The 24,286-nt window shown below is 38.3% G+C and overlaps 2 protein-coding genes and 1 long non-coding RNA gene across 7 annotated transcripts in view; 1 reads left to right on the top strand and 2 right to left on the bottom strand.

Annotated features, from left to right (window-relative positions):
- Positions 1-82: 82 nt before the first annotated feature.
- LOC5511186 (zinc finger protein 77) lies at positions 83-8,031 on the bottom strand. Its single transcript, XM_032380417.2, has 4 exons — positions 7,072-8,031; positions 6,064-6,274; positions 3,551-3,704; positions 83-1,278 (listed from the first exon to the last, which is right to left on the bottom strand). Coding segments are annotated over exons 1-4 (1,008 nt in total). The 5' UTR covers positions 7,074-8,031; the 3' UTR covers positions 83-637.
- Positions 8,032-8,416: 385 nt separating this feature from the next.
- Positions 8,417-10,411, bottom strand: LOC116617589. Its single transcript, XR_004295808.2, has 2 exons — positions 10,218-10,411; positions 8,417-9,647 (listed from the first exon to the last, which is right to left on the bottom strand). It is a non-coding gene; the product is annotated as an uncharacterized LOC116617589 (long non-coding RNA).
- A 7,857-nt stretch (positions 10,412-18,268) lies between these two features.
- LOC116617599 (cartilage oligomeric matrix protein-like) overlaps positions 18,269-24,286 on the top strand; it is a 39,035-nt gene continuing 33,017 nt past the window's right edge. For 2 of the 5 annotated variants that reach the window (XM_048728220.1, XM_048728216.1), the window contains exon 1: positions 18,269-18,782. The gene's annotated coding sequence lies outside the window, so the exon portion shown is untranslated. Of the gene's footprint in view, positions 18,783-23,561; positions 23,702-24,286 lie in introns of those variants that run through there. The other 3 variants (XM_048728221.1, XM_048728222.1, XM_048728217.1) reach the window with 3 other exon arrangements.

The following is a 24,286-nucleotide window of genomic DNA, read 5'->3' as shown; positions in this document are numbered from 1 at the left end:
TCTTGTGAAGTAAATTAGTATACGATGACAAGTTTATAAATCACCCTCTTCGATCAAGAATACTCGAGTCTGAGCCAACTTATTCAAGTGTAATATTTCATTTTATTATGATCGCGCCTATTTACATTTACTTAATTTGTAGCTTTTATGAGGATTTTGAAGGCTCAAAGATAAAGATCAGAACAGTTCATTTCTAAAGAAATGTTTCAATATGAAATAGGAAATGATTAGCAATTGTTTTAAATTGCGAACAACCATTTTTTTCCTGAAGTACACGAAAAGCCGTCATTGGTATTTATCTTATACATTAGGGGGTAAGAGAAATATTTCCAGGAAAAGTAACACTCACATAGATATTACTTTAAATGACTACATGTGAAAGAAAGTTTTTTTTCAGGTAAAGAAGCTGATTATTATTACCATTTTTAGTTTTATTATCTAATTCTTTTCACTGCAAATTTGAAGACGTCTCTTTGCCCGGTCTTAGTCTCCGTTTAGGTTTGCGCAATGGTTAACGCCCTAAAGAATCCTCCTAAAAATTTGTGCGACCAAAGTGACAATATATGGCTGATAGCGTGACCATTTATTTAACGCAAGATGTGTCCTTGCGTGACGACAGAGTTTTCTTCCAAGTCTTTCAATTTGACAAATCGAGCTCAAGTTTTGAGCTTTCAACGTCCGCGTGAATTCTATTGTGCCCTCGAAGTCCCGAGAAGCAGGAGAAGGATTTACTGCATCGCTTGCAGTTGTACGGCTTAGCGCCAGTATGGGTCCGTGTATGGCTCCGTAGAGTGACAGCCTGGGTAAAGCTTTTGGAGCAATGTTGGCACTTGAATGGCTTTTCCCCAGTATGAATCCTCGTATGTGTTCTTAGATTGGAGTACTGGGTGAACGCCTTATTGCAGTACTGGCAGCGAAAAGGTCGGTCGCCCGTGTGTGTCCGAATGTGATCTCGTAGATGCGACGACTTTCCGAATGACTTATCGCAATGTACGCACTGAAATCGTTTCGTCTTCGGCCGTCGGTCTTCCTCGTGTGAAGCCGCCAACGCATGTGACGTCATCAGTGTAGGAGACGACGTCAGCGGTAAGGAGAATGGAAAGAGGGCATGCGCCCTGTTGCTTTCTTCAGCGGCTGTTAGACTTGGCGAGAATCGCTCTTGTTTGAGCCTGCACATTGGCGAGTCCAGCGGTTTCATGGAGAGAGAATGCGCGCGGCTGTACAGGGCGTCGGGGAACATTGTCGATACGCAGTATTGGCAGTTACAAACGCGGCCATCTGCAAGGAATTAAAACACAACTTGGTTAGCTATGGACAAAGGGTGTTAGAACCATCTTGAAAGCAATTTACACAGCTCTGCGTGTAGATTTAATGGCGAAGTTATTGTTATTGCTTTAAACAATACTAATGTTTAACCTCGTGAAATCATTTCTCAATTAGAAATTGCCCTTTTTCCGGCCAATTTCCGCGTAGCGCAGCAAACGCTTTGCGGTGTCATGCATTAAGTAATCACCAATGTTACACTTACAAATCCGCTTAACTCCGATTAAAAGATTTTAGAAGTCATCTGCAAGTGTGCCCTAAGTACCACTTTGACATTAAGCTGTACTCGATCATTAAAAGCCACTGAATATGTGTTGATTCTTATTTTCAAAGTCCAAGATTGCGATTTAAGTATAAAAACCTTTCTACGCAATACTGGTCGCGTGTATCTAGTTATTGAAGTTTTATTGTTTAGCTAAACTAAGCAATTACTGTAGTATCCGTGCAGTTATTGTTTTTTTTTTCTACGCCAAACGATTAACCCCTTCAGCGGAGATTTCTTTCCGCTCTTAAGGAAAGCGATGGTTGCTTTGCAATCGCAATTAACAGAGGCCTGATTGATGTCGGGAGAAGTTGTTAAAACACTCAGACTTATAGATATACTCGGTTTTCTGTGTCAAAATCACATACATCACCTTTGTTAAGATGGGTATGAACAAAGGCTAAGGTTTTTGACGCAGTGTCATATACTCGGGAAAAAATTCAGCAGCTGCAGTTAAACTAACAGTATTGAAAAATAACAGGGAAATATATTTTTTTTATTGAAAGGCTCTATTCCTATGATAAAAACGTGTTATTTATTTAGCGTGTTATTGCTTCAGTTTGCCAACATCTTTAAATTGTCATATTAGTTTCTTTTGTTATCTATTAAGCAGAGTAGAGGATCTATGTGGTCGCTGTAGTAGGTGTTTAGAGATATAATGTGTTTGTTTTAAAAGGATAACATGATTTTTTTTCGATAACCTTTTCATCACGCATGGTGCAGTGGATCTCGAGGTAGAAAATATAATTATACTTTTGTTAAAAAAATTGAAATATGAGAAAAACATATCTGTTCATGCTTTTTGAAGAATAAATCATATTTAAACCTTTTCTAAAAGGGAAACTGAATTTTAACATTTTATAAATTCTTTTAAAATATCCATGCTTAGAGTTTTTTTTTTTTGCAATTCATACAGCCAGTATCTAACTCTTTAACTAGATTTATTTAAGTGATATTTATTGAAAACTTTTAAAATTGTCTTTCGTTTGTACGTGTCCAAATTGTTTTGAGACTTCCTCGGCGTGTGAAAATGAAGCCCTTTTTCCAAAACTGTAGTCAAACCGTCTGTTTGTGGTTTGAACTTGAAGTTTTGGGTTTTGAGTTTCCTCATTATCAAATTCCATTCTCCTCAACTCGTTGCTTGGTGAAGTTTCTTAATTACGCGGAGAGTATCGAGAGAAAGTGAGTTTTAGGTATAAAATGAACTAAAGCGTTTACCTAAGCGATTGTTTTAGGAATTTTATTTTACCCTTTTAAAACAGTATTTGTATAATATTTTATCTTAACATTCCTTATTTGATCATCCCTTGATGACTTAGAAATGTCTTTGTTGGGCTTCTTTCTCTCAGATTGAAAACTTTGGGAAAAAAGGACATTTTTTCCATTGCATACCAAATTCGACCATCCCTACTTTAGTTTACTTTAGAAATGTCTTTTTCCATTCGATTTAAACTACTAAAACAAAAGTTAACCTCTACAGCATTAGACGCGAGTCAAGACTACGGTGACGTAGTTCGCTTGGGATACTCGGCGACTGCATCTTTCTGGTATAGTGTACGTGTTACTAAGCATGTTACCTAAGAACTCTTTTCCTTGGAGATCTCGTATACTTGAAACCTAAAAATGTGCATGGGTGTTCGAGAAAATATTTAGCGAAAAACGTCAATTACAAGGTGCGATTCGGGTCCTTTTGCACCGTCATGTTTTCCCTAGTTTTTTTTTTTTTTAATTTGAAAGTTGAGTCATCGACGACATGTAGTCCCCATTTTTCGCTTAAAACTCAACACTGAATCCCTCTCTCATTTTAATGGAAATAATGCTTAAATTTATTGTTACAGACCTTAAAGTAAATCCTATACACTTTAAAAAATCTTCCGATTGCCCTCCTTTATCATTTCGTTCTCATTGATCATAAATCTAGAGTTATAATGAGTCGTTTGGGGAAACTCTCACCATCTCACTAACCTGTGTAGTATACGGGCATTTGCATGCATTCATCTCGGCTTGTGGAATATCTGCTGTATTCTTCCCTGTGACTTTGCCGGAATCGCAGCCATTGGTTGTTGATGAGTCTGATATTTTCTGATATCACACTTGGTACTGGAGTTTCTGTTTTAGGCTAAGAAAAAAAGACTGATTTAGTTTTGTGAAGATGTGAGCCATGCACTGTGCATTAAAGTTTGTTAACTAATATGGTTGACGCTGAAAATATTTCTATTTAAAAAAACTTTGTACAGCTTTATATTTAGTCACGATAAAATTATCGATAGAGCTCGTTTATTAGTGATATTGAGGAAAGTTCGACACTGGGATATTCTTGTCACTTGCAAAAAATAAAAAGAAATTGGAAAGCAAAAGTTTTCATAGGCAGCGGGACACTATATTTTAAACTGAGCGGTGCTGTGTTTGCTTTAAGAATATTAGAATTTTAGGTGTTTTTTTTCATTTTCTACATCTCATCTTAGATACAAATACTTGTTAGATTTTTTTGCCACTTCAAAGGCTTGTAACGATTCAGCACATAGCCATTTTTCACACTTTTCGTATGGGGTACAATTAAGAATTATCTTACTGCCATAAAACGCGATACAAAACTGACTCTCGCTGAAACGCTGACCATTTTTACAGAACTTTAATGTTTTTAGTAACATATCTCGACGTTTTTACAAATACATTTTTTTTCCTGCGAAGTTATATTATTCATTTTGTCTAAGACAAATATTTCAGTATACTAATTGCTGGGTATAAAAACTATGTCTTTGTTTGTGGAATTAAACCATTAGACTATATATGGAAATTAACTTTAAAAAATATAGAAATAAGGAGTAATAATTCTATTCCTTCTATTCTTCAAAAATGAAATTTTCTTCGGAACGGATTTGAAACTCAACAATTATCTAACTTTAATTCTTTAATTGCTTCGTCTTGCTAAATGTTTTCTTTTTAGATTCATCGAGTAGGTTCGTTATGCTTTAACGGCTTTTTTTTAACACTTCTCCCAAAGCGTAAAAGAAAACTACCCTGAAGTTATACTTTGAAATGTAAAATACCAAGATATAGTCAATTTGGCTGGTCGGTATTAATTCTTAACTCGTTCGTAGTTATTTATTGATATAGAGGAGGCTACTATTCTGTATTTTTATGCTGACGCTTCACCGCTATAAAAACAACAATTTTGCGTGTTTGCGGTCGGAAAGTCATTGCTTTTGCACCGTGCCCTCCATTGAATGCACCGATCCCTCCTATGGATGGTTTATTGAAGGCTGAGTTTGAATAATATCAACAGATATAACAATAGTGAAGAGTGTGCGAATCTGCGCAGCTGGTATCGAAGAGCTGCGATTAGCACACATCTCATTGTACAAATTTAATTATATTTCTCGACTCGTTGAATTCTTTTATTATCAATAAAATGCGAAAGAAATAGCTTCAAAATATAAGAAAAACTCAGCAAAAATTTGTTTTGAAATAGCCTCGTGTAATCGGAAAACCTTTAGTTAAAACAAATACAGGAGCTTCTCGCTTCTTTTCTATTTTTATTTCGCTGTTTGCAGTCATCTTTTTGTTAGCTTGTGGATTTTTTCGATGCTGTAGTGAGGTTTTTACCAGTCTCGGTTGTCCGTTTGTTTGATTTCCTGGTTGTCTAAGTTAACTTTTTAATTGGCCTCCAAAGAAATTAAGTTTTTATTAGCTGTGACTTATCTTTTAAAGTCCTACAACGGCTAGCGTAAGGACGCACATCACACATCATTCTGTGATTAATTCCTGAAGAAATCCCTAATTTACGGATGTAACTTGAAAGGCATAAATCCTTGGAAGTGAGGAAGATGTAATTGTACGCGAATTTCTTGGCGTCCATAAAAATAACAGTGACATTCCCGTGCTGTGAGGGGAAACTAATTTCCTAGGTGCATTCAAACCGGCTATTCTTAGGTATTCAGTGATTGAATAAATTTCTTTCATTTTCATCTGAAGGAAATTCTCGCCAGGTTTGAATGGCATACTAGAACGGTTAGTGTGGCTCTATGACCATAGCCCATCAATCTCTAAATGCTGCCAAAAAATAAATCAGCGCAGGATTGCCATCATTCTGTTTTTCTTAACATCTCTTCCTTTTCAAAAGAAATACTTTTGCGTTTAGTTTTAGCAACCGCGAATTTCTCTCGTGTATCTAGGAGACAGAACGGCAAAAAAGACGAAACACTATCTCCTTAACTACGCTTGTTTAAGTGCGATTTCTCGCTTAGAAGAAATGGCTTAAAACAGGTGATCTTGAATTGAATATAAAAACAAAATCGTAATTCAATTGAATTTATACAATACAAATCAAATCCGTGTTTCATATTCATAAATGTTTACCAATTTTAAATATTTTTTTCTTGTATTCTACAAGAAATCAGCCGTTTTCTATTCAAAGGGGCTACTTGCACAGAAAAAAGAGGAGAAACTGAGAACGCGTTTCTTCATTTGCTAGATACCTGTGCACTTTTGCAATGTTCACCGCATCCCATAGGAAGCTCGACGACTTGGTACAGTTCTCCTCCGAAAGGCGCCAACACCGACCCATTCGGTAAACGCCATGTAGGCAGATTCTTCAGCACGTCTCTGGCCTCGTTACAATCGAGGTATTTGCAGCCCGGGGGAAGTTTGTCTAGATCTGGGATCCCTCGAGACATTTTGCCTGCTAGCCTGCGTGCAGAAAAACGCCCGGTTGTTGTTAGTCTGGTGTTTTAGCACAGCGTATATTAAGGTCGATTGAAAAACGGATATGAGTTTGCGTTTGAGCGCGTGTATCACACACTGTGGAAGGCTATTTACACGGCAATGACCCTTGTGCGTCAGGAAATGAAGCATATAACCCAATAACCGACGCAAAAAGGAGAGGAACAAAATGAATCTTTGTAAGCTGTTTTGCCCGGCTTCGAGTGCTTGTCGAACGGAAAAGTGAAACAAAAATTACGAACTCGCGCGCGATAACTAATTTGCTTAGGCCTAATTCGTATGCGATGATATTATACAAGTTACTGTTCCTGGGTGATTTTGTTATTGAAACGGATCGAAAAATAATCATAAATTTGATTGTTTTCGATCAGAGTGATAACAAATCTGGTACATCGTTATCGGAAAAGAATTAGATATAAATTAAATTATCGTTTCTTGCGATAACGAGTATCAATTCCACATTAACCGATCTCTTATTTATTCATACCAAAAATATACACAATATTTGAACCTAACAGAAAAAAGTTCCACCCAAAAAAATATTTCGTACATTTCTGATAACAAAAAATACGAGAAATAAAAAATGTGTTTAACTTACAAAACACAGAAAATGGGGAACTCTCTAAGTACCAAAAGCAAATCCGATATCAAATCTTTACCCCAAAAGACTAAAAAGTCCGGCATTTTAAGATCTTTGTAAAATTTCTTCCATAAAAAATATGTTAAAGGTTTTTTCCCCAAAAATATACCGGAATGTTACTCACATTGGTATGGCGTTAGGGTCCGTTCGGTGTAAATAGGCACGAAAGCGATGATGTTCTGCGTTGGTTATTTCCCTGAGCTTGGCTAGGGCTGGTTTGAGGGCGAGAGTTTCGCGGGCAACGTTTTAGTCGTTTTTCGGCTTCAGCTCGGGTGTCGAGGACTCTTAAAGGTCATTACCCATAGCATGCACACAGAAAATGGAATCAGAGCCGGCACAGCTGTGCCCCCATTCTTTACAAACACTCCGCCTCACAGGCTTCAAAGAATTTTAAATAAATTAAGCAATTGTTCAACTAAGCATGCATTATTAATTACTGGCCCCTTAATATGGTTATGGGACTCCTCTGCAGTGTAAATTGCATTGTACTTGAATCGACTCGTCAGATAGATGGCTGATTTGATTAGGCATGCGCCGCTGCCTTGTTTATGTATCGGGTTCGGGCAGGGAAGTGACGCAAACGTGTTATACCGGGTCCTCTTTTTTGCGCCTTTACTATGAGAAGAACCACTCTATTCGCAGGTGCATTGAGGCGCTGCTCCGACAACGGACGCAAAAGCTTCACCAATGCGACTATGCTCTCGTATAGGCTGGTTTACCGCGTTTTAAGACGTGATCGAGTGATTCAAGACGCGCTCTTGCCTAAACCCCATCCGGTTTCTCTTTATGTCGATATTAAACCACAGTTCGCGACGAAACCGTACAACGTACATTTGTTCATTTATTAACTGTTTCGACGGGCTCCCTCTTTAAAAATGCCTCACATTTCCCCGATCATCGTCACTATTAATGTATCAAAGCTTTTTGATGTTTTTGCGTTAAAGTTAGAATAGGTTGTTAGCGGCCACTTGAAGTATCACAAAGTGCGGGGTCCTTAGCGGTCTGCAATGAGATTTTCTCTAAGGCGGCAGACCTAGACGCCAAAGATCAGTCCTTTTAACTGGCACTCGCTAATTGCAGACTCTCCCCTTAATTCAAGGTCGATACATTTTCTACACGGCACAAGTCATATTTACTAACAATGAGGCATAAATAATATTTTTAGATCGTTAAGAATTATATTGCTTTGTTTTGGTTACGGTAATTTCATGGTAATTTAACTTCATCTTCCGGTGACTTAACTTGTGGTAATTTCGCAGTAATTTCTAACTATGATTTAGAAACACAGGAGTAGTCAAAAAGTTCTAAACTGAGTTGTGCAGTTTCATCTCACTCTAAGCACCGTTTTACCCTCTTTTCCCTTTATCTATTTTTTCAATCTGAAATCTACCAATCCGATAGATTTCGCGTAAACACCCATCTCTGAAGCAATATTCTGTATGGGATATTAAAATACAATTTCCACCATCTATTGTCTTTATTGGAAATCCAAATATTATTTTCGCTACGCCTAATAGATTTTTAAATATCTATTCAATGGCCTTTCAAAATTGCATAGAAGGGGCTGGAAAGTTTACTTTGTGCTTGTAGACTTCTAAATTATTTTCAAAATAAGGAAGGGTTTTGAGCAGATAATTTTTGTCGACCTATTGAGTCTGGATATAGCTGCTCTTGCTTATGCTGAGACCCAGGATGCATTTACTTAGTCATGTCTGGGAACGGTACAGATGGAAAACATATGCTTATGGCTTAATGAAAACTGCTTACATTTGCTTTTTACTTGCTCGTCCATCCATGATACTATTACCTAATCAAAAATAAACGATTACACTTTGAATGAAACAGAAGCAAGCTGTTTTGGACGATGTCTTTACCAAGTAAACTCTTGAGACGTTTCTGTTGGAAATGTCCTAACGCTCGCCAAGGTTTCAGTGCGAAAACTTGAATGTCGTTGTTTTGTGGTTTATTGGCAATAGTTGTCAATTGGTTGGGTTTTATGAGTATAGTATGGCTATTTTCTTATGAGCTTTAGCAATACGCTGACAAGTTGAACGCGAAACCGGTACTAAAACAAAACGAAGAATCGTAAGCTCAAGTTCGGGCTGACACTTCTGTCATCGAAGAAAAAATACTTTCATTACAAAAGAGTATTGACAGTAATCCGAGCTATTTTGTGCGAATTTACTGAGATGAACAAACGAATCGTACTTTGACAAAAACTCCTTCTGTCTCTCTCTTCGCCGGGAACTTGTCAGCTTGAATTTCAAAGAAATAAAACCTTTTCTATGTCTCTTTTATTATGCTCCGGAAAAAAAACTATTTGTAAGTCTCAAATCTTTTACGTGTGTGAATTATTTGCGAAGGGTTTCGGCTATTTCTATAATTGGTTAGTTACTTTTTATTGCGCTAATGTAATGTAATATTTCTCACCCTCTCAAGGGCTTATAATAAATCTAGATCAAACACTTTCAGTATTACGGAAAGAGTAGGTGTTTTAACATGTATCAAAGCCGAAGTGTTTAGAAAACGCGTTTTCTCGACGTAAAGTAAGCAATGAGATAACTGTTTAATCAACAGTTCTCAAAGTTTTTAACTCTATGGGCGCTACTTCCCGCTGGTTTTTAGCTCCATGGCAGCAAATGGAATTCAAGCACTCTCTCCCTCGGGTCTGTCAGAGCTCTCCCATTGTCTGTCGATGAGCTTTGTAATAAAAAAAAATACATCGTGACACTCAATAAGTAAATATACATTACATATAAGAAACATAACTAAAGGGTCTACGAAAGTCTTCTGAAACCAATCCAGCACCATCCTAGAATAGCAATAGTATATCCGAGCCAATATCTCGACTCTTGTGTACTGATTATAAGCTATCAAGTATAGCATTGACTGACGTGCTCAAATCGCCTTCCTTATTTCTGCAATCAAAGCATGTGGCTTCAAACAAAAGAGAAACAAAGAGGCCATAAGTGAATTAACTCGCTTGCCCATCCCAGCGACACCAATTAGAGCTATACAAGCAGGGAAAATTAGAGCATACATCTTAGAAAATATCTTAACAACAAATGACAATTATAAGCAATTGATTTTTTTTTAAATTCCCGTTGCACAAAAGTGTAAGAATCAGAAATATCTGGAACTGCCAAAGACATTAATCAGTCAATTCATTCGCATCTATTATTCTTTATGCGTGATTGAATCCTTGATAAGTACATTGTAAAATATGGTACTAGTTTGGTTTTAGTGTAATAAAAAAAACTCGCAGTTTACCGTGTTTCGTGTGGATGTCTTGCCTGAGCGCACTATTTGAAGAGGGCTTCCGCCCATAAAATAAATGTCAATTTAGCCGGTTACAAAACTATCAAATTAAATGAAGTACGGCAAGCCATATTGTACTTTTTGTGATTTCTAAATCCTAAGTACATCCATTTAACAGTTGATTTGCAGTTGGTTCGGCTATTTTGATCATCTTTATCACCTTGTGTGATGCTTATTGTCTTTCCTCATTCCTAGTTCCTTGGCTGTTTTTCCGCCAGCGTTCAACAGAACAAAACCTCCTGCACTAAGCCGATCCTGGCAACGTTGCGATCATACGTTAGACAGCTGTGGACATCGCGTAACTTCTCCCCTCGCCATTGCCCCTACGTTTGGTTTTCCCCGCGGGAAGTTGTCCCCCGTTGATAGTACAAACGATCGCAATCAAAATTCTATACAAATCGGTAATCTAATTTTACTTTGCTCTTTATGGCTTCACAAAAGCTGAAATTAGTTAATAATTTTTTGTGGTCGCTCACTTCTTCTCAGAAGAGTTCGATTCATTTTGCTTTACATTTCTTTTTCAAACTAATTTTTTTTCGGGTCTTTATTCAAAGCACGCCTTAGTAGCGACACCTTTTTGCTTTACATTTCTTTTTCTAACAAATATTTTCTAGTCGGATCTTTATTCGAAGCTTTAATAGCGCCACCTTTTCTAGGACATGAGGAAATGGCGGTGTTGGAGTCGGCGATTGTCTTTGGTAAATGCCATTTCTTTGTCCCCGTCGCTATGAATGCCGAATAATCGTTGAATTGTGATGGCGAAACCCTGCCGCCACGTTCAGAACACTGTCATGTTTTTAATCCATTACGAATTTGTTTGGGTTTTTGTGGTCTATTTGAGCTCGTTTGTAAAAAAAATGGCTTGGTACAGCCGATGTCTTCGCAAGACATTTTTTTCTTAGCAGTCGTTAAAAGTGGAATAAGACATATTTCTGAGATGCAAAAAGTTGTGGTATTTCCGAGTGGCGATCTTTTCATCTCTTGCTCTCGCTGGCAATTTGTTTGGATGTACACGCACGCCGCGTTTTATTTGCCGTTGAAACGGTATAAAAAGTCGTTTCAGTACATTTTGCGGTATTGTGACAAAACGGGCATGGTTCCCCCCCCCCCCCCCCCCATTTTGAAAAACTCTTTTTTACAATAATATTGTAGAATCTACGTTTATAGTATTTGAGAAGTGTTTTGACACGAATAGTGTTTTTCAATGAATCAGGCCTAATTCAAGCATGTAAGACTTTTTTTTATTAAAGTAAACTATGAAGTTGTCATTACATATCAAGAAATAGTTGTCGGTATTTCAGATATCAGGAATTAAATTCGAGCCTTGCTTTAACTGTAACTCTGTATGAGTTATTTCACAAAGGTTATTTTCTTCCCGGCGTCTTTCCTGCCGTTCTACCCCTTTTGCGTGATTTTAGAAATTGTACAACCTACCAAAATATGGAATGTATACCAAGAAAAAGTCCTGATAATTCTTTTTGCTTGACAATGATTTTTGTCTCGAAATGGTTTATATCTCGCCCACAGCTGTCAGTGCATGGATCTTTTTCTCGAATAATTCGGCCAATGTCATTAAAGACCCCTACGACATAAAACCTCACGGACTTTCGACCAAAGCGACAGAAGATTTTAAGAAAATTTACTTCAAAAAATGAACCTCATACCCTTTAATTTTGATCGTAGCTGAGAGATACTGAATTAATAAAGTACTTCACTATTAGCGATCTATCCAAATCGATCATGTTAATCGGCCAACATGTTGAATAGGTTACGGGAAAGATGGAGGAAACTCCCTTATCCCGCTAACCCGCGGGGCCGCGCGAAGCCTGAGGAAAACATGTCACTGCCAGTATTCAGAACAAAGGAGGTGGGAATGGGTATTTTTGCGGCGATCAGCACATATGTAAGCACATTTTCTTGTTATGTTCTAAAAATCGTGTTTTTTTTTTTATGAAGACTTTTATGACGAAGGGCTAACGCTCGAAGAAACAAAGAAACAGCTCAGTCTTTTTCAGTCGTAAAAAACACAATATTTTCAATATTTTCATGTCATGTTTATTTCCCTATATTCACCGCACCTACGCATGCCACCTTTTTTTTTACAGCTTGTCAGTAGACTTTCTACAGTCTAGTCCCAGGCGCTCTTATCCGTGGTTCAGAATCGGGTTTTCTGTGGTACATAAGAGTTGTGACATCACAGAAGCCATTAGCTCGTCCCAGACCCCAAGCTGTCTCACGGTTCTCTCCAAGGGATGGGAACCCGGTAAGAACGGATAAAGGTAGGGTGGTCTTTCTAGTCATACCGTGTTGCCTACGTGTTGTCATACGTGTTACAACTTGATCTCACAAAGTCGGGACATCCGTTTTTAGTGCAGGAGACGCACGAATGAATTTCGACTAATGAATCTCGTTATTCCAGTTCTCTGTTGTAGTTCACCGTTACATATACAATCCATCATGTTATCATATCTCTATTTTCCAGCTTTCAATAACTGCCCTTAACTGTACTTGTTTGGATATCATCACATAAGAGATGTCCAACATCGTTGTTTCAACTAGAATGGGAGAAACATGATCAGGAGCGTACAGGGAGGGAGGGAGGGGGGGGGGGGGGGGGGGGGGTTAAGAAGCGCGTGTGTCAGAAGATTTCACGGATCAAGACAAAAGTCTTATTTATGTTTTTAAAGACAAATCAAATGTGGACTTGGTTATTCGCAGACAAGTCTGGCTGTTACGGGTCCGTAACGGGAGATAATTTCAGTCATTTCTTTCTATGCTTTGCAGGGGGATGTTTTTGTGTGAGCATATTAACAAAGTATCCGCAGTAACGGGTGTCTTCGAGGCATTACCCGTGATAACGTGTTGTCCGTAATAACCGGATGCGGGATGTCCGTAATAATAGGATACCCGTGAGTCGTATCCGTACAAGCGGGATGTCGGAAAGGCGAGGATTAACTGTATTTCTGTTCGTAATAGCGGGATGTTCGTAAGGTGAAAGTTGATTGTAATTAGTCTCGGAAAAAATTTGATCTCTCCTCGACTATTGTCGGCACAGCCAACCGTCTAGTGGGACACTCGTCATTAATCACAAAGGATACGATAGCGAGGACATTATAAATTTACATAGGCTGGTGGAAACGTGGAAACGATGAATGAATACAAGACAGAACATGCATTTTCACATGCGGCTTTTAAATTTTCAAATTGATTCTATTATTTTGATTTTCCCCCGTCCCGTAGGCTAAGTTCAAATGTGGTATTATCCATAGTCGTATTCAATGCAAATGGAGATGAAACAATCGACTTAATTTATTTTGCATGCATTTGAATTGAATACGGCCCATGGACAATACGAGGATATAATTCTCTATAACACATATGTTTGAATAATCTGTCTTTGCGAGTGATAAATGACTGGGTGCGGTGGAATGCTGGGAGATGATATGCTAGCTGCTTAACACTTCCCGGCACCTCTCAAATAAGTCCAAGTCTATATGTATAATTACATATTTTGGTTCCCCATTTCGGGTTGGTAGGACTCCCCTTAACCCTTCACCCTCCCTTTCCGGCTCAATCCCCACTCTACCCCCTGGATCCGCCCCTGATCAACCCCCTTATTTGGCCAAGGGTAAGGAGAATACGCGAGATGATTATCCAATAAAAGGAGAAGGTTACACAGCCCTCCCGAGTACCTGTTAATTCAATCATCCATTGTTCTCTATTCCAGTGCGCTCGGAGTCGGAGTGATCGATCAGTCAGATGAGCTGTAAAATTTCGATTGAGCTCTCAAGGTAAGCATTTTACTATTTCATCGTCGTTAAGCCACCATCCACTTAAATCAACACAATTAAAATGTATCGTTTGTGAATGAAAAACATAAAGATGTAACACTTTTATACTCTTGGCACTTAAGAGGCGAAGCGGTGACTTTGGCTTAGGTACGTGGAGTTTTTTTCACGACCAGTTGGCTTGCTCGTTTTTTTGCGCTTGTGTGTGTCGCTGAGCCATTAGCTGAGGATTGCTTATGTTTTTTCTCAAATTTTTCCGGGAATTTTTCAAATCTGAAAAATCAGATCATACTATAACACAGGAATTTAATGTTAGAAACACAGCAGAGAATTGCTTGCATGAAATAAATAGAAAACATAAAGTTCTTTTAACCTTTCGCTTTTAGCAAAAATAGATCAGCCACCAACCCTTAAAAAACGATTTTTGCAAATGAATCAAGTAATCGAGGAAAAACACAGCGATCTCCCTCCCAGTGAACTCATTGTGCTGCTCTCTACGCTTGGTGATCACATGTTATGCTTATAGTAGTGCTTTAGACGTAGATAGAATCAATGATCTATCGGGCCAAATGGTAGGAAACAGGACCAAAAAGATGTACTTGGTTTATTTAGCGTTTATCGGGTTGTTTTCGGCTGTTTTGTGATAAATTTCGACGACTTTTCGGGTTAGTTTTACTGCTGAATTATCACCACACCTTTGCTAGCTGCAGGTTTCACCCTGAAGGTGCTGTTGATCCTAACATTGAGAAAGAAAGCTCAGATATCAGGGAATTGCTCTTCACGGAATGAATGGACTGCTTGGTGCTAGAAGTCCGCGGTTTTTCGAGTCACAAACCACTCGATAACCACTTTGAAGTTTTCATATCAATTTCACATGCTTGCTCATTTGGCTTTTGTTTATTTGTGAAGCAGACCGTAATGTAATAGCACGGGAACATCTCTTTCTTTCCCTTTAAGTGGAGCGACTGTAATAAGAATGGGATTTATTGGGAGAGGGGGGTGCGAAATCCGAAAAAGTGGACCCAATTTTTACTGGGGGGGGGGGGGGGGGGGGAAGTTCCCTAAAAATCTGAACACCGCCCGAAAAAAAACAAAATGTTTTTTTATGCCTTTGTAGTATTTCCACGGGACGTTTATTGTCGGATTTGGCTTCATACCAGATTGAGCTATCTTATGCTTTATAGTTTTGTCTACAAAACTGTAAGTGTACAAAACTGAAAGTGGACCTTCGGCCGTTGTACGTTCGCAGCCCCTGCACTCCCCCTCTCTCCCCCCCCTTCCGGGTAAGGGCCTGCTTCTTGTAGACCTCGGTGGTCAGGGTAGAGCCTCCCGTAAGAGAGGATCGAGTCAAAAAAGCGCGAAGCGAGGTGATCGAGCGAGCGAAAAAAATCGTACTTTAACCTTAATTTTCTTTTAATTTTTAAACGACTTTGAGAATTCTAGATGGGAGTGGAAGTGAGGATATACATAATAGTACATTAGCAAGTACAATCACATAGTAAAAAGGTGACCTTGACCACCGTGTCTTCTCATGTTTCGTGGCCCATGGCGTCTTGGCGTCCTATGTGTGAGTCTCGTCCCTCGCGCAAGATAAAAAAACCTCGGTCACCAAGGCTTACCGTATACTCTCTGGTACATAACATAAACTTACTCCACGTCTGCCACACAGGTCTGCCTTACAGGTCATCCCCGGATTTTTCCCACCGTCCATTAGTTAATCATTTCAATTGCCGTAATCGTCCCAACCCAGCGTGAGGCCCTTTTTAAAATCCATTTGATTGTTTCATTGGGTGTTTGCCAGGTAGCCTGCTTATCAAACTGTCCGGAGGGGTAAAACGGGAACCGGGATTTAGATCTTAGTTTTGGGGATTTAGAGAACCAGGAACTGAATCTTAGCTTCCAAGAACAGAAACGGGGACAGGATTTAAGAGAAACAGCGGCCGAGAAAACGGAATTCAGACCCCCCTTCAGGACCCTTTTATTAATCGGGATTAGAGACCGCACCATTAGTTATAAAGGGTGTAGCAATGTGAGTCTCGTATACCGCCGCCATAGGCGAAGCACATGGAATGTAAATGATCTTTACATCGGATCCGAATTTATTTAACCAGACACAGCCTCGCTTTTTAGATAATTGTTGTGGTCGGAATGTGTTTACAGTAATCCAATAATCTTTCAATGTGTTTAGTTTGAGCGTCGTTGTTGTCTGGCAGAGTCTTTAATTGGACATTTTACCTTATTTGATTAAAGGGTTACGTGTGCACTAAAAGTGAAATGGTAATTGTCGTGGCAGTTAAAAACATACAGGGTCTTGTTATATTGTTACCAAATATCTATAATTATAACTAACTATTAACATTACAATGAACACTTGGACGAAAGTGGCGTCAACCGGCCCCTCCCCCTTCTATAAAATACAAAGACTAGTCTGGGACGTTTTCAACCGCTACCAAAATTTGCTTATATATTGGTTCTTCTTGTTCTATTTTGGTGTATTATTTGTATTTACCTTTTGGTTTGGCCCAGTTTAAAGTATGGTACACCCTGCTAGCTACGGCTATTGAATATTTCAGTTAAAGCACGGTGATCCGACTTGCATGAGGCTTCGTAGGCTATGAAACTATGCGAATGAGATTTTCATCTCAGCAGTGAATTAAATCCGCTTGAATCACAGTGAATTCATTGTACACCTAAAACAGCTCAATTCTATTTATAAAGTATCAAATAATACAGGGAAAGTTGGAAAAATGATGACAGTTTTGAATATTGAAAACAAACAAATCAGCATTGTCACACAAGTCGGATCTATGGACTTTATAAGTGCGATGCCTTGAGCGCTCAGTAATATCAAAGTAAATGAAACCACTTGTAAACGCAATGTTGATAGTGTCATATGGTTGTGTGTTTGGGTATAATCGTTTACAATCGCTTATCGCCAAAACATTGTAAGAGGGCGCTAACTTGAAACATTACCCGATTCCAATTTCGATTTTTTTTACCATTATTAATGCAATACTGTTTATTGAGTCCGTATAAGTAGGCTTATGCTTTTGCAGGAGCCGAGTTCGAGGCTCTCTTGATGTGATTAATCCCAATTAATATCTTGTATAAGCAATACATACGCCCCTTTATTACAAGGGCGGGTCATTTTCTGATCTTATCTCGAATGTGGGGGGTAATTATTTCCTGTGTTTTGATGCTATCGTAACACGAATGATATACTTGACACTTTGGTTGTTAGGAGATTTCATGCCAGGACTTTTTGATTAGCAGTGAACTATAAAAGAACACTAGCTATACACGCATCAGCACTAGTCGTGCCAATTATAAGGTATGTTGGCACGGCCTATTACATGTGCAGCTTCTATGTCGTTGTATTAGGACTCATCAGCATTGGGATAGACACTTTGAATTGAGGCTGTTAATCCGTACGAGACGAAATGGCAATGCTCGCTCTAAGCCTTGACTTTTTGCTGCTGTTGATAATGGTTTACATTTGCTGATTAACATGTTGTTGATCAGTGACTTACTGCCAAAGGCTAGAGTAATGATGATGATTACAATGATGATGACAATGATTGCAATGATGATGATGATTAAAATGATGGGAATTATATTCTTCGTCTGATTTATTTTCTTACTTTTAAGGAATATGATGATGATTATTATTGTTATTTTGAAAAGAATAATGAGATTGATTTATTCTGGTGATGGAAGTATGATAGTGAAGGTGATGGTGATTGGCACAGATGATAAAGATTATTATTGCGACGACGATGATGATTATAAAGAATTGATGATGACGGCGACGACGATGATAATGATGATAAACAATTGATGATGACGACGACGATAGTGATGATAATGGTGATAAAGAATAGGCTGATGACGATGGTAATGATGATGACATTCTTTACCATTTTTTTTTCGTAAAATAGATTTAGAAGAAAAAAAACATGATATATTATTAATGATATATTATATCACATGGGCAAGTTATAATCAGGTTATATAGTAATAAGTTTTCCTGCCAAAAAAAAAATACAGGAAATTCGTTTTTAATAAAGGAAATTGTTTATAATAATGGGAAATTGCTTTCAGCAATAATAGGAAATCAGCTTCAACAATCTATGAGTTTGATATAGGAAATTGGTTTTAACAAATCAAAGATACCCTCGGGGGTGCTATGGCATGCATGGCATCCTTAGATGTCTTGGCAAGTCCAGAGAACCTTCTTTCCGATAAGCTTTATTGAAGCTGCCACTCCAGATGATGTTTAAGTAAATACCTTCGAGAGATTGCATTGGATCTTCGCGAGAAACCCCCCGCTTTGGAACCAAACTATGACCTTTACTTGCAAAATATACAAACACGGCAATCAAGTGTTGCATCACAAGTTGAGGTTCTGGATCTAATGAATTCCACTTATCCTGGCCCAACCGTAATCTCTGAAAATAGCTACGACCGTGAACTTTCTCAATCCCACTCCTCGCCTACGGCTCGGGTTTCAGTATCAAATGTGGTCAGCTATGTTGTTATCGCTGTGTTGTTGAGCCACAGTTGAGGGCAAAGTGATAGCACCTAGTTCTGGTTTGAATTGTGCTATATTAAGCCGTTCAGCGTGGGGGATTTTACGCAAGTTTTGATCTCACATTAAAGCTAAATTCGCACACCGAAGCAGCTCGTCCAAGACAACAGGGTTTTAAAACAAGACTTTCTTCATTGAAAGGTATGTCCTGACTTTGTGATACATTGTCTCGAATTAATCAATACCTTGTAGTCGTAATTTAAACTCGATCTTCTATATTGATACCATGCTAACTGTTCACGGTTAAAGTAAGAATGATTTGATTCTAGTTGTATTATAAGTTTGGGTTAGTTTTATATCTCGTGATTGTGAGACGTATAGGAATGCATGTTTTCAACACGTGTTTTTTCTCATGAAGACTTCGTCAGTTTCTTATTTTCTGAGAGGGTTTCGAGTCTTCTCACGCCATCTTATCACAAAGATTCACGGAAAGCGTGCAGTGTTCTATTTAGAAGCTCTTAATCCTGTGTTATAATCCCTTTATAATTCATATTTTTCCTCGTTATTCATTCAAGTATAATCATACCAGTCTGGCTTTTATTCGTCACTTTGTTTTATATTGATGAGGAATTTGTGTTAATTCTCCGACTAAGCAGCGATTTGTTGAGACGCTTTGTTTGCCTTTCAAGCTAATAAGCTGGTAACTCTCTTCAAGTGAAGTAGTTCGAAGATTTTCCTTCCGTTTAGTGTGAACCATAACGAATCTAATAACATCTGCGGCTGAAGTGCGTCTACACACTACGCCTGAGGGTATTTTATACTCCATACTCTATTTTATTCCAAGCTCCAAGCCTTTTAACGTTACCATCTAAACACAGAAGCGTAAATGGTGTATTATGTACCCTGTCGGAGATAGACCACCGGAGTAAACATATCAGCAAAACAAACAATCAATTTACGCGCGCGTATTAGCTCTTTCAAGCCAGCGATCTGGGGATGTAATTTCAGGTATTTTTTTTTCCTCATTACCATCCAATCAGTTGATGATGGTTGAGTTCATTAACTTGTTTCCTTTGGATACTTTTGTCACGCCATGGGGTCAGTCTAGCTTCAGGGAAGGGACGTGAAACGAGTCGCGTCTCGCCAAAAATGCCCCTTAACCATTAATGAAAATCCAATGGAATATTCATTTGGAATCTGTACTTCGCATTGTTATTCTGTTTTTCGCATTAAAAGCGTTTTCGATATTTGAGTTTTCGGGAATGATTCTTGTTGGCGATAGCTATACAAGAGATGACACTTATAAAATTGTAAAGTATTTTCTTTGCTGAGATTATTCTCTCTTGAATTTGGTATTCCTCCTAATAAGTTTCGACAGATGACAGGAGAGTTGGATAATTAATTGCTAGTCCAACCATGTAGATGTGTTCTTGTTTCCTTTTATTTGTTTTTATGGTTTCCTTCAAAGCATTTGTGTCCCACAATTCCTGACTGACAAATTTGAAAACATTTAGTTTAATATTGCAGAGGTTGCCTCCTAATAACCCGAGCTGACTCCTTATTCCCTTGAGAACTCGGATAACTCGACCGCTAACTTGAGCTGACACCCCTAATAACTCATATTCTGTCATTTCTGACTCGAATAACACAAACTCCCCGATAAATTGATTTTCTTTTTGTTCTCGTTGAGGATTAAAGTTTACCGTGTTCTACTTTTCTTTTTTGAGTCTCAAAACGCCCCTTGATGACACACGTTGTGAAATAAGACCTTTTCCTCCGTCTTTCAACTTGATTTAGCTAGTTGCCGGTGGTCGTTATCGGAATTCTGAAGTTATCTGATTCATTAAGCTGCTTCATGTGAAGGTCAAGAAAACGTTTCAATTCGAAAACGAACCACAATGCAAAATAACCCTACGACATGAGCACGAATTGACAGGGAGGTCGAATATTAATTTACCTTGCTAAGCCTGCATGCAAGCGTTTTGTGGTGTTTCTATCACGAAAAACCAGCCTCGAGCGATTGTATCTTGGGTTTTGAGCAAAATGAGAAACAAGGGGACCCCTCCAGGTCCGTACCCAGGGGGGGGGGGGGTGCAAGGGGTGCGAACGCCCCCTCACTCTGGTATGTCATCAATCTATAAGTCAGATAGCCAAATCCGACAATAAATGTCCTGTGGAGATAAAAAAAAAAAGGCATAAAAAATCCCTTTTTGTTCTTTCTCACTCCCCCCCCCCCCCCTCCCTCCAGAAAAATTAGGTCCACTTTTTCGGATTTCGCGTCCCCCCAAATAAAATTCTGGGTACGGGCCCGCCCTCGTACCATTGCTCGTAATTTTTGTCTTGTGATGGTTTTTCTTGAGCATTTGCTGTTTGTTTTTGTTTTCTTAGCCAAGATTATCATGTTTAATATTTTCCCGGAGATTTTGGCTTGGCCTGTAATGATCAGTCAGATCTGTCAGGTGGCCAAATCTCTGACTATTGCATGATTCTGCCTTTGTTGACTGTAGCGTCAATAATATTTTTCAATTTCGTCCTCCTTGCACCTTCCTTAAGATAATTATCTTTTAATGTATTTACATGATGTAAACAGTTGTGATATCACTTAGATAATATCAAAACCGATTATTCTTAGAAATCCAAAACACAAAGGGCAAACCGAGGTGTTTCCAGGGATTTATAGAAATGGTTCCGGATCCCGGATTTACCATTTTTTCCTAGTTATTGGACAATGGGAATAAAAAGTGATCCCCCTCCCTCGCCTTCATGGTTTAATTCCTGTCATTTCCAACTGTCCGATTTCTGATGATAGTAGATATATAACGGAATGCTTCTATGTGAATACCTTATTACACTTGTTCTCGCGTCACTTTAATTTGGCGACTTTCGCGATTTTTAAAGATTCGCGAAAATAAAGTGACGCGAAAATAGTATGCGCGAAAATTAAGTGAGTATAAGGAGCCTTTGGGGAATATTGGCCGTTTAATAAGATTTATGGAAAAAATCTTGTCTATTTAGTCATTTAATATACATAGTACGGTAAGGTGTTGAGTTTAACTTGTATTTATAGATTTTTATAAAACTAAAAATTTAGCCCACGCATCTTTTTGTTATAAGTTGTTTCAGTTTTGATAATTACAGGACATTGTAATTTCACTTGTTTTGCTTGATTTTATTATCCCAAAATTGCGAAATCGCGAAAATAAAATAATCTGTTTTTTACAAAAATAGGAAAATCGCGAAAATAAATTGTCGTGAAATATCGCCATCTTGAAATCGCGAAATTTTGACGTCGCGAAAATTAAGTGTAATAAGGTAGATGATATATTTACATATAGGGTTATATTATATAGGGTTTGCCATGACTTTTTAGACAGCCTTTTCGCCATATCGCATTCTTATCCACTATCTTTGAAAAAAAAATGATGTTCTTCTTTCATAATTTTCTCGTGACTGTGGCGGGTGTGTTTGGGTTGGTGTAAACCCAAACACTCAAGTTTTCTACTAGCATTTCAAACAAACTACCAACTCGTTTCGCTTAGCGCGATAGCCATAATAGGTTCCTTATTTGACACAGCTGTGTTTCATTAGTATGTTAAGTGATTGGCAATGCTGCTCGTAATTAATTAGCTCCTCGCGCTAACGTGCGACTATCTTCTGTTTAGTGCCCCAGGGCCTGGAGCAAATTGAGAATAGAGTTTATTTCTTTAACATGCACACGGACATGATTTTTATGTCGAACCGAACAAAGGTGCTAACCCTATATAGAATTCCTGAAAATACCTCTCAAACCTTAGTAAGAGCACTGGGGTCCTGGTTCTCTTTTTTATTAAAGAATGTGTTATGAATTTGTTATTATTTATCATTGAAAAAGCAGGGGTTTATTCGCAAGGGAATTTCAAAACAACAATTCCACACCATGTCCCCATCCCTACGCCACTGAATTTCCACCCCATGAAAGAGGGGTGGGGGGGAGGGGAATGCATCTATTCTGGATTTATCACACTGGTTAACGTCGCGCTTTCGTTATCACAAAAACTATAAAATATAAGGGTAATGATTTCCTCTTGCACAAGCTTGTCTAATGAACATATGGCTTGAATATGGATACGCCATGATAATTATCATTTAATATTAAAGCAATAAGAACATCAATTAAATGCAACACGATGGAATTATTTAGCTGCGCAATTGTTTTCTTGTGTATGAGAATAGTTTGTTACACCGATTAACTGCTTTTCTCTTTTCGAAAACCCCTGCGCTGATTGAGGCGATAGCTACCGTGCAGGAATATTTCTTATTTCGCATTCAAGGGTCATTTCAAAGGCGTGCATAATTTATATCAAGAAACTAAATTCCAATCCAATCGCGAGAACTCTAGACATATCCCTTACATTCCAGGAAGTCAAATTTGTCTCTCGCTGCAACGATCTAGTTATTTTGGTTAACAAACAAAGCTGTGTTTTCTTTCTTTTTTTTAATAGATTTTATATTCCTTTTAGAAAAAATGCCCCTGATTGATTTAAATGTAAATCTCACCGTGATTAGTGAGAATCTAATGCGATAATACAGACTTTACATCATTAACTCTAGCCAACAGGGTGATATCTTGTTTTCATACAACGAGGAGATATTTCCAGCTAGATAAACACATTTTTAGTAAGTCGAACAAAGAGTTGCACTGGATAGAAATGGCGGAAGGGAGAGGGATTTCGTAGTCGAAACTGTCGGAATTGTACAAAGGGCATATGTAAGAGAATTGTGTTTCTCCCCTCCCCGTCCCCCCAAAAAGTACCCTTGCTTGTAGTTGTATGTTAATGCAGATATCAGTCCTCTGTTTTTTCCGTCATAATTAGCTTGATCCCTATTATACCTGGACCACTCTAATCTCTCAGAGAGGTGCCTCCCTCGCTTCCGCTCTAGTTTTCTAGAACCGCCCAAAGAATTCCGAATATTGAGGAGTTGCTCAGAGTTATTCGGGGAATCCTCTGTCTAAGCTCAGCTATACGAGGTCGAATGCGCGCGTTCTTTTTACTGTCGTATGTCAACAACTTTTAGGAATATCACACTTCTCAAGTGGATCACAAAAGGGCCACAAAACCCTTCTTATTCATCAGTTGTTGGTGAGTTTGTACTGTACGAGTAAAACAGTTCTATGAAACATACCGCGACATTAAAGTCGTGTTGGTGTGATAGAACTATGAAGGCCACACAACAAAAAGTCGTTTTGTCACATTCACAATGAATGTTGATATTTTTTTGTTTTGTTTTTCTTTGTCGAAAATTACGTACTGAGAGCTGGGTTTTATCTTCTTGGGGATATGTTTTATTTATTGGATCCAGACGCAGCCAAGTGTGTTGTCTTGTATTCTGTTATCCTGGTTCCAGACGTCTGAGGCCATAGGACATTTGTCTGAGGCTGTTTTCTCTGTTATTTCTTTGTTAATGAGCAAAAGAGTTGATGTCAAAATTTCAGCTAATCCGAAACTACTTTGGAAAAAAAAAAAGAAGTTTCATATCGCAGGGTGTTTATAGCATTTTATCTTCGTCCGTGCCTCGAAAAGAAAAAAATCCATATTTTCCGTATTCCATATTTGTCTTTGTTTGTCCGCATTGACTGCAGACATATTCTTAACCCCTGTTGCGAGCTATAAAATGAAGTAGCAATTATAAAGATGTAGAGTAGAGATCCAAACACTTACAGTAAT

Source organism: Nematostella vectensis, chromosome 5 (genome assembly GCF_932526225.1).
Source record: "Nematostella vectensis chromosome 5, jaNemVect1.1, whole genome shotgun sequence".
In the NCBI taxonomy this organism is placed as follows: domain Eukaryota; kingdom Metazoa; phylum Cnidaria; class Anthozoa; order Actiniaria; family Edwardsiidae; genus Nematostella; species Nematostella vectensis.
The sequence above is the reverse complement of the archived record's forward strand: the minus strand, read 5'-3'. Positions and strand labels throughout refer to the sequence as shown.